The sequence below is a fragment of the Vigna radiata genome, unplaced genomic scaffold (genome assembly GCF_000741045.1).
Source record: "Vigna radiata var. radiata cultivar VC1973A unplaced genomic scaffold, Vradiata_ver6 scaffold_517, whole genome shotgun sequence".
Lineage (NCBI taxonomy): Eukaryota > Viridiplantae > Streptophyta > Magnoliopsida > Fabales > Fabaceae > Vigna > Vigna radiata.
Window position 1 is genome coordinate 1 of NW_014542201.1, and position 10,351 is coordinate 10,351.

The 10,351-nt window shown below is 34.7% G+C and overlaps 1 protein-coding gene across 3 annotated transcripts in view; it reads left to right on the forward strand.

Annotated features, from left to right (window-relative positions):
* The first annotated feature begins 934 nt into the window (after positions 1–934).
* LOC106779384 (tetratricopeptide repeat protein 27 homolog) overlaps positions 935–10,351 on the forward strand; it is a 30,776-nt gene continuing 21,359 nt past the window's right edge. For 2 of the 3 annotated variants that reach the window (XR_001377169.2, XM_014667482.2), the window contains exons 1-7: positions 935–1,404; positions 1,477–1,606; positions 1,695–2,002; positions 2,796–2,877; positions 2,952–3,267; positions 4,094–4,152; positions 4,635–4,724. Coding sequence is in view for 2 of the 3 variants with exons in the window: in XM_014667482.2 (XP_014522968.1) it covers positions 1,016–1,404; positions 1,477–1,606; positions 1,695–2,002; positions 2,796–2,877; positions 2,952–3,267; positions 4,094–4,152; positions 4,635–4,724 (1,374 nt within the window). In the remaining variant the exon portion in view is untranslated. The remainder of the gene's footprint in view (positions 1,405–1,476; positions 1,607–1,694; positions 2,003–2,795; positions 2,878–2,951; positions 3,268–4,093; positions 4,153–4,634; positions 4,725–10,351) is intronic. The other variant, XM_014667483.2, reaches the window with a different exon arrangement.

The following is a 10,351-nucleotide window of genomic DNA, read 5'->3' on the forward strand; positions in this document are numbered from 1 at the left end:
AGGAAAATGAACTTACGTGATTCACTTTCAAGATGATATCGAAGCTTCTGCGATTCACTTTCAACCTTTTTTCGAGCTCGATGATCTTGTCTTTGCTCAAACCCTTGAGACTAAACTTTGCACTCAACCACCTAATAAAGCAAACTTTACCAATGTCATCCATCATCTGATTTCATCAACACACACGTCAATTAAATTTAAAAACACATGGCAAAGAATAAAAAGGATACGTGGCTAGCCGTTAGCCAACTCAACAGTTTTTTAACACCGTTTGGTTTGGGGGACTAAAACTTAGTGTTTCCTTAAGGTGGGGGACGAAAAAGTAGCAAAGTTTGGAAGAGGGACGAAAAACAAAATGGCTTCATAGTTGGGGGACTAAAACCATAATTAACCCTTAAATAATAAAACATATATATGATAAGATAAGAACTTACTCCATCAGTCAATTAATAATAAAATTTAATATTGAAAACTCAATTGTAAAATATAAATTTATTTAGTGGTCAATAAAATTTAATTTTTTTAGAACTTAATTAAAATTTTCCAAATTTATCAGAGTCATAAAACATAATCAAGCCTTAAAATTATATTTTAACATTTCAAAATATTTTCTTAATCATATTATTACATTATAATATATTATTTCTTTTTATAATTTTAGGGATAATGATATATAGACAACATTTTTTGACAACATTTGAACATCATCATACGTGTCATTGTGTGATTGGTCCAAATGGCACAATGACACCACCATGAACCAATCACACAATGACACATATGATGATGTTCAAATGTTGTCAAAAATATGTTTTCTAAGTATGTTTATCCATAATTTTAGTAGGAAGAATATTATTCTCGAGGCTAATTTATAGTTGTTTAATTAAATGCGGCTTCAAGAATTTTGTAGATACTATATATGTTTAGAGTAAGTTTCTAAGTTTTCCTATCCAAAAGCATAAACCCTGAAACAGAACAAATAAGAACATAGCTTGGCCGTTGAGGAGCACAAGGCATGTGTACCCTCGAACCTGACGTCGTTGCTGTCCGCGGCTACGAGCTACGCCTCATTCGTTGCACCCTCAGCCCTTCACAGCCGTTGGATCTCCGCCAGGATGGTGAATCCTTGGATGGCCTCATCAACGACCTCTTGAACTCCGTTGAGCGCGGCAGCTACGTAGAAGCACTCACCTCCGAACCCTCATCCAGCGTCTTCCGATTCGGCGATCATGACTCGCTACCACTGGACGCCGCTGACCGGTTCTACTCCGAGTTGGTCCACCGCGCTGAGTCCTTCATCACAGACGCCGCCTCCAACGCCGCCGAACAGCGTCGCAGGGCAATGATCGTTATGTGCCTTGCGGTTGCTGCTTTTCTAGGGTTCACTCAAGCAAACTTCACCGGGTAAAATTTAAATCGCCACTTTGTCTGTACTTTTTTTTTTTGAATTAGAGAGTGAAACTGTTTCCACTCTAGGCCTTTGAAAGGAACAGAGCTACCGAAATGTCCTCTGTGTTTGGATGGTAGTGATGAATGGGAAAATTGGGCGCGGAATCAGCTTATGTCTGCTGGTTCTGACTTGCTTGGGAAGTTCTCGAATCTTCAGGTACTTGTGTTATTCATTTCACGCCTAACAACATGACTCAGCTCAAGTTGATAATTCGTAACGTGTTGTTGTTTTTTTTTCTTTCTAGTATATAGTTTTTGCTAAGATGTTGCTTATGAGGATGAAGGATTTACGCGTTGAGATGGGAAGCCTGTCGTGGTGGATTGCGAGGGTTTTGCTTCTTCAACAGAGAGTTTTGGATGAGCGGTCTTCGTCCTTGTCTGATCTCTTGCATGTCTACATGAGTGAAGCTTTGCAACAATTCGGCACTTGGGAGCTAGTTCGGAGTTACTGGGAGGATAGTTTACGTAGTAGCGAGAGCTTGGATATTGTCTCCATGCTTCAATTAGAGGCCGGCATTATGGAATATAGATATGGACGAGTTGACTCTTGCAGGTTAGTTGCTATGAACATTGAACCGTGAATTCTGGGATGGTGTGCTTCAAAATGTTTCCTACCAAAAGGTGATATATAGGTTCTTAAGATTTATCAAAAATGTTAATGATGATTGTGTAATGTTTAATGTGTTGGAAGTACTATGTTCATGCTGGGAAAATAGCAATATCCGAATAACATATTTTCAGTACTCTGATATTAATTTTTGTGGTTCCTTTACTTTTCCGGTTTATCATTGTGTCACATAATCAAAAAGGTGGATTTGAAACTAACTGAAACTTGTTCATGGGGAAAGGGAGAGTTGGTAGGGGCACAAGTTGTATTTACCTTTTCATGTGTTCGGTGTGCTTGCATTGCATAAAGTGGCACATCTTTGTGTTCTTACATTTATTTATCCTCAATAAAATGAAATCTATTGATATAAAGTTGGTGTGACATGTTCATCTAGCCTTCTTTGTTTGGTGGCTTGAGGAACGCGATCTTGATTTGCCAGAGTTCCATGTTGTTTTTACTTAATTTTATGTTTTTTGATAGTTTTTATAGGAAACAATGAAAAATTCATTTCATAATTTCCTACACAATATATTTAAACATAGTAAATTAAAAGAAATAAGGTGATCCTTATGTAATTTAAGATCAGAGTAGGTAATAAAAGAAAGTAGAAACACTTTCTGAAGTCAAACAGCTCCTAATATGTTCTAAGGTATTTCTTGAGAATACTATCTATTTGTTATAATATTACTTTTGATTCTCCTGTGGTATCTTCCTATTATAAAGTATATTGTCCTTTCAGGATGCATTTTGAGTTAGCTGAGATGGCTGCTGGGCTTCAGCTTTCAGTTACTGGAGTACTCGGTTTTCGTTCTGTACATCAGGTAAACATAGTAAATGCATGATATATAGCATTTGTCATGATACTTATCTTTTAATATGTAACTTTTGGACATAGGCAGAGCCTAAGGCACAGATGGTACTTGTTACGAACACAAGTACATCGAATCTGGATGACTTAACAGGTACTGGTATCCAAACATGTGATTCCAACAATGGTGAAGGTAGCTGGAATTTGCATCAGTTTGAAACCTCTGAGGCATCTGACATACTTAGAATTCCAAAGTTGTTAGAAAATGATGACTCTAAAACTAAGTCACAAGGCGTGGAAAATGGTGCCCATTTTACTCCAAGTTTGACAGCAACACAACAAGCTGTAATTCTGGCATACTGTCTTCTAATAGAGAAGAGCTCCCGACATGATGAATTGCAACGTAGGTTACCTAAATTTTATGCATTCATGATATTGTGCCTATCTTTTGCATACTTGGATCCATGAATCCCCTTTTTAATCTTCCAATTTTGAAACTACTTCTGCCATGGGATTACGTTGACTTCTTGCCTATCATGTCATTCTTCTAAGTTCAGAGAAGTGAAAAAAAATGTGGAAACTGGATCAATTCAATATAAATTTTGGTTAACCTTGTTTTAACTACTTTTCTTCTAGTTTACTGTTGTAACTGGGCAATTGTTTTTCAATTTATTTTTCTAAATTCCTTCCTACTTAGGGTCTTTTGTTCTATGATATCATTTTTTATTATGAGGAACCATATTTGCTTGGTATTCAATAATTTTAAAAAGAATTTAAATTTACTTAATTTTGACATTGAAAAAAAAAAGAACAAAAGAAAGAAGTTAGTGGAAATAGGTAGTTATTATAGACAATAACATCCATTGTCATGGAATCCAGTCCCTTCTCATTGGAAATGAAAAAAATTAAAATGTCAAGGGGTCATTTTCCTTGGAAAAACGATATTAGGTATATATTTTAATAATCATCAAACAAACATAGGAATATTTATACCCATCTTCATATCCTGGAAGTGAAAAAAGATGATCTTAAACAAACGCTCCTTAATTTAAGGGCTGAACCACTTAGGATTCTGTTTCTGTTTCCCCCCTCCTTTTACTTAGAGCTAAGCTAATTTCATTTGTTATTGTATTTTAAAATCACCGTATTCTCCTAAAAGGAGGAAAACACAAATTGTTTACAATCTAGCTAATACTTCATTCAATACTTGGCTTGTCACTTGATTTCAGGATGGGATATGGCACCTTACATTGAGGCAATTGATTCCCAACATTCGCTTAACTTCTTTGTAAGTAGACTAAAACCTATGACGTATAATTGTTTAAAATATAGGCTTTTGTGTATAACAGAGACAATTTTGTTAATGCATAAGGTGTTTATTTTTCTTATAGTTAGTTTGAATACGGAGTTTTAAGAGGGATATTCATTTTAAAAAGAATTTAAAATGCTTTATGACAAACTATGTTGTTAGGTTTGAAATTTTGAAGGAAATTGAAATTCTAGAATTTCATGAGAGTAACTGGAATAAAATTAAAGAATTTCAAATTTCCCCTATGAAATAAGAATTTGAAATTCTTCATGCTCTCAAACTCATGTTTCTCCACTTTTTATCATATTCTCTCATGAGCTCGATTTTGGTATCATAATTTCAACACTGTACTTCAATAAATGGTGGCAACCATTGATACTCACTAAATAGATCTTGTATTATTGATTCTTTCATTTGTAAACCATGGCATGCATTTGATGTTTTTCACTTTCTTTGTTTAGATACGGTGTTTTTGTGATAGTTTACGTATACGGTGGGAGTCATCTCGTAGCCGAACTAAGGAGCGTGCCTTACTAATGATGGATAACTTGGTATGTGCCATATTTTGGTTAGCATGTTATGTTGGGAATTATAAAAGTATATTGTTTGACACTTTATTTTCTTAGATGTCTATTGCAATGAAAGGTTGTCATTTTTTGTGACAAAAGATGGTCATTATACTTTCCACTCACACAGAGAGGGAATAAGCTACGAAGTTCATGTAATTATTTTCTATACATTATGATTTATGTTGACCTAAACCGGAATTTGGGTTGGGATTAATGTTTTTAGGTACCTTGACGAGTTTAAGGACTTTCGGGGGTATGCAAGATTACATGTATAAATGACACTCAGCATACACTAGACATTAAATAATTAGTTTCAATCAATAGTGTCTGGTTCAACTTGCATATTAATGTCTTACTTATCCAGAGGAAGGTAGCTTCAATAAATATATAACAGTGATGCCCAAGAACACTCAAGAAAGGTAGTTTTGATTGTATGAGAAGTTAACTTATCTTTACTTGGAGAAAGGTTGGTCACACATAAAGCAAGTGGAATCAAAGGCACATGAATCTTATAGACATTCCTTAGATACAAAAGGGAATGGGGGGCTTGGTTACATAAAAGAGATTGTCACAATATGTCAGGTTTCTAGATAGAGGAAACTAGAAAAAACCACTACAGCCACCTATACTCACTAAATAGATCTTGTATTATTGATTCTAGGCAATAAGTACAACATGAATGCATCCAAGGAACAATGTTCCCTTCACACAGGATGCCAATGATCCTATAAACAATTCTCTAAACTTTCAAAAAACGTCCCTACATACAAAGACCCCAACTATATAAAGAAAGTCTCACTCAACCTAACAACCCAACTAACAACTACTACTTTATATGTTTCCTCTTGTTAGAATAATTACTAAGTCTACTTATGTTAGTGTAGTCAGAAGGACTAAAGTAGGGAGTAATGTGTTGGGATATCTCTAATTATTGTACCTAGCGATCTAGGACAGTTCCTTGACCTTCCATCTCCCTATTGTATCAACTCTTTATCAATATAAATAGTAGAACATGAGAAGAGTCCATTAAGGCCTCAAGAATATATTTTATCAGTTTTAATCTCAAGTTGGTATCATGAGAAGGGTCCATTAAGTCCTACTTTGGTTCTGCCCTTTGCCGTTGTCCGCGATTGTCTTGTCACTATCTGCAGCTATCAACTGCAGTTTGAAGCTCTTCAACTTGGTTCTCTACCATCTCGCATCTGTCCGCCGCTGTCTGCTGCCGCCCGTCGCCGTCCGCCGTCACTGTTTCGTTCGACGACCACTAGATCTGGTTTGTCTCTTCACGCGACAACCACCCCACCGGTGCCGGAATCTAATTCTCCTCCATGCTCCGCCACAAGCAGCTTCTATCTACGCTGCGAACAGGCACATGCTGTTCACGCGTTGTCGCCTCAGCCTTCTCTTCTGTTCTTACCCTGAAAACCTCACTTTAGTGAAGTCCAGAAGCTCCCATTGAAGAAAACCCTAAGAAAGCTTTTAGGGTTTTCTGGTTCCTCACTGTCGTGTTTTTCCTTCTCCTATTTTTATCAAGAATGGCGTCTGGAAGTGTTCTTTATTTCTCTGGAAGTCCCTCAATTACTTCCAGAAAGCTAAACGGAAAGAATTATCTGTCTTGGTCTGTTGTTGTGGAAATATGGTTCCTCGGTTGGAACTGCTCGTACCCTTTTGCTTGGTGCCCATATTTCTATTCATCACTAGGGGATGCCATCTTAACTGCATGTTTTCTTATTAATAGGATGCCCTCCTCCTCTCGCAATAATAAAGTCCCTTTCTCTATTCTCTTTCCCAATGATCCTCTCTTTCACACCTCTCCTCGAGTCTTTGGTTGTGTATGTTTTGTTCACGACATGTGAAAGGCTCTTGGGCAAAGGTTGTTATATGACGAAAAAAGGAAGCCTATTGGTATCAGGATATTGTGATGCCGATTAGGCAGGTTCTCCTATTGACAAACGATCTACTACTAGATATTGTGTTTTCCTTGGAGGAAACATTATTTCACTTAAAAAGTAAGAAACATAATGTAGTGGCTCGATCAACAGCTGAAGCTGAATATAGGGCAATGGCGTCACTAACATGTAAACTTATATGGGTGAAGCAGTTCCTTCAAGAGCTTAGCTTCTGTGACATCCAGAGTATGAAGATGTATTATGATAACCAAGTTGTTCTTCATATTGCACCAAATCTAGTGTTTCACGAGAGAACTAAACATATAAAAATTAATTGTCATTTTGTTCGGAAAAGTTATTGTCAAAAGAAATATGTACCTAGTTTGTGGGATTAAATAACCAAGTCACAGATGTGTTGAGTAAGTCATTAATGGAACCTTAGATTGAGTTTATTTGTTCCAAGCTTGGTACATACAATCTGTATGCTCCAGCTTGAGGGGGAGTGTTAGAATAATTACCAAGTCTACTTATGTTAGTATAGTCAGAAGGACTAAAGTAGGGAGTAATGTGTTGGATTATCTCTAATTATTGTACCTAGCGGTCTAGGACACCCTATTGTATAAACTCTTATCAATATAAATAGTAAAACATGAGAAGGGTCCATTAAGCCCTCAAGGATATATTTTATCAGTTTTAATCTCAAGTCCTCCTAACATACACATTACAAATCCTATCATTATGTGCCATTGCAGAAACAACCTTGTCCTAAAGGATGAAGTCTAGAAACTAGTCCTTAATTGTTGTAACTTCCCACGTGGTTGCCTCCAGGATTCCTTTCTACCTTGGATTAACACTTGTTGCAAGACTTGATCTCCCATCAGCCAATTCATCAAACTTGGGGAAGATTCATCAGTTTTAGTGGCCTTCTTCCCATTACGTTTGCCAAACAACTTGGCAGGTAGAAGATGCACTTTACTTTTGCAGGATCATCATGATAGACCTGAATATAAGTAAGAATCCTTGCAATGATAGGATGAATATGTTCTCATTGTAATGCAAGGAATCAAAAGCACCCTCTTTAGAACCCATTAGATGGGCAAATCCATTCTCATAAAGTATGGCTTTGAATTTAGGATTAGATCCTATATAGAGACAAAAATGTGTAAAATTGTTGAAACACCTTGTTGCCACTTCTGAGTCTCATGGCCAGACCCAATGTTAGGTAAACTAAGGCAAACTTTGCCAAAACTATATAATTTTGGGTTGAGTTGAAGCCCACAAGAGTGGTAGTGGATTTCTGTGGGTACAGTGGGATAGTTGCTTAGGAAGAAAACATCAACAAAGAAAAGGCCATCATGATAAGGTGTTCCATTTGCTCCAATAATTTTTGCCCTCAAAATATCTATTCTTGATTCATAAACTTTGACAAATTGAATCCAGCAAATCCTTCTCTAATGACTTCCACTCTTCTTGGATTCTTTTAACACAATTATGTGAAACCTGTTTCATGGAGCCATTAACATTAAGAAAGTAATGGTTTCAAGTGTTTTAAATAGTGTCAAATTGTTTAAAGTTTTGAGATTCCCTCAAAATTTCATCACTGACTTCATCGCCTGTTATAGGAACAAAACTTTCGACAGCTACTCCATTATTACCATCTCCCACATGATAATGAACCCGAGAGTTATCTAACAAGGCTCCAAAGCAGCACTAAAAGGAACAAAGGGAGCAACAAAACATGATTTAACAGTATAACTAAAGAGTGGCTGAAAACAAAAACTTTCTTTGACCACATATTGTTACTAAATCTAGTTCCAGGAAAATGAAATGAAGATCCAACAAAATTTGAATTATTCACAGTTGATTGCAGCGGGAAAATCCTCTACTGGTCATGAGCACGCATAAATGGATGAAGGACACAACGAAATTAAGAAATGAAGCATATGATGAGTGGAAATGAAGGTTATGGTGTATGGAAGCAGTTTCCCTAAGAAGGACACACCCTACCTAGGGGAAAGGGACTAGAGGAGGCTTTGGGAGATTCTCTAGCCAATGACTTTCGAAGAAGAGGTGGCTGGAGTGATCTCAACAGCATAACTATACTATCATTGAAAAAGTGTCTAATACAAACCAAGGAGCATTGAATTTATAAATCCAATTCAGCCTCTAACCATGCCTAGCTACAAAATGTCTATTGAAAAAGAAAATTAGTTTGATCAATTTAGTTTGGATCTTGATTTTGAGGACCCAACGTAATAAATTCACTTACCAGTATCTTTTATTTTTTTTTATTTTTTATTTTTTTAACCTTCAAGGTTTGATACAAGAAAAAAATCGTTTCTTGTAATGGCAAATTATTAAATTACTTTTATTATATCATACAATGTGGTAAACAATTTATGTTTTTGATAAAAATAGATAGTTTTTCTGGTAACCGTTTAAATTTATGGTAGATTAAGAGTTTTAATCTTTTATAGCCTTTGTCAATTTATTAGATATTCTTAAAAGTCCTATATTGACTAGGTTAGACTAATTTAGAGTATATAAGTGGGTACAAATCTCACTTTACAAGTCGGTTTTGTATGATTGAGTTAGAGTTATCATAGCGAAATTTATTATTTGTTAGACATATTGTTCCATGTGTTATCGGGCTGCTATCGAATTACCTATAATGTTTAGTTCCATTCTCGAGATGTATATACTTTAGTGTGAGATTGGTGTGTTGAAAGTTCCACATTGATTAGAGATAAGACTAGCTTAAAGTATATAAGTGGATACAAACTTTACCTTACATATTGGTTTTGTAAAGTTAGTTAAACTTAATGTTCATTTCTTAATGAATTTCATTCATCATAATGTCACACTTTGTTCATACTTCACATCAAATTTGCTAATGCTTTTTTTTTTTTTTTTTTTTTTTTTTTAATTATGTTTATGATTTTAGTAATAAATGTGTGACTTGATCAAATTTGTCTGTGGTTAGATTGGTTTTTGATAAAGTTGTGATTGATGCGATCAAATTAATACTACTAAATTATAGCAACTTTAGTATTGCTAAGATAGTAGCCAATAAAACAGGAATGGTAAATTCAACCCTAAGTTGTTTCCCAACAACACAAAATTGATTCTCTCTTATAAAATCCTATACAAAAGGGTTAGTAAAACAAAAATAATAAAGAAGATAAAGATCAATAAAAAATTAAAGAACAAAATAACAAAAGATAGAAAGAAATAAATTTGTAAAAAATTAAAAAGATATAAATAATTATAAAGAAAATAGGTTGATTTCACTCCTTTTTTAAAATAGGATTAATCATTGTTATCTAAAGATTATTGGTCAATTACCTATTGTTTTATATTTTCAAATTAATCAACGTAAATCCTCAATTAATTTGTTGGTATTATCTCTATTAACCTTTTCAATTAAAAGTAAAAACTTTATAGACTAGTTATAGTAAATTTAATCAAAGTACATTTTCAATTAAATATTACTATACCTAATCATATCTATTCTTTTTTCTCTTATACTAAGTGAAAAGCTAATTAACTAAAGTACATTCTTGATTTATTTTTCTTGATTTATAGCAAAAACCCATCAATAACATGAAAGTTAACTTTAATCAAATTAAGTTCTCAATTAAAATTAAAAATCCTTGAACTCATATATTGATATGTTATGCAGATTTAACACCATGCTTACTTGTTATAATGTAAAAATCA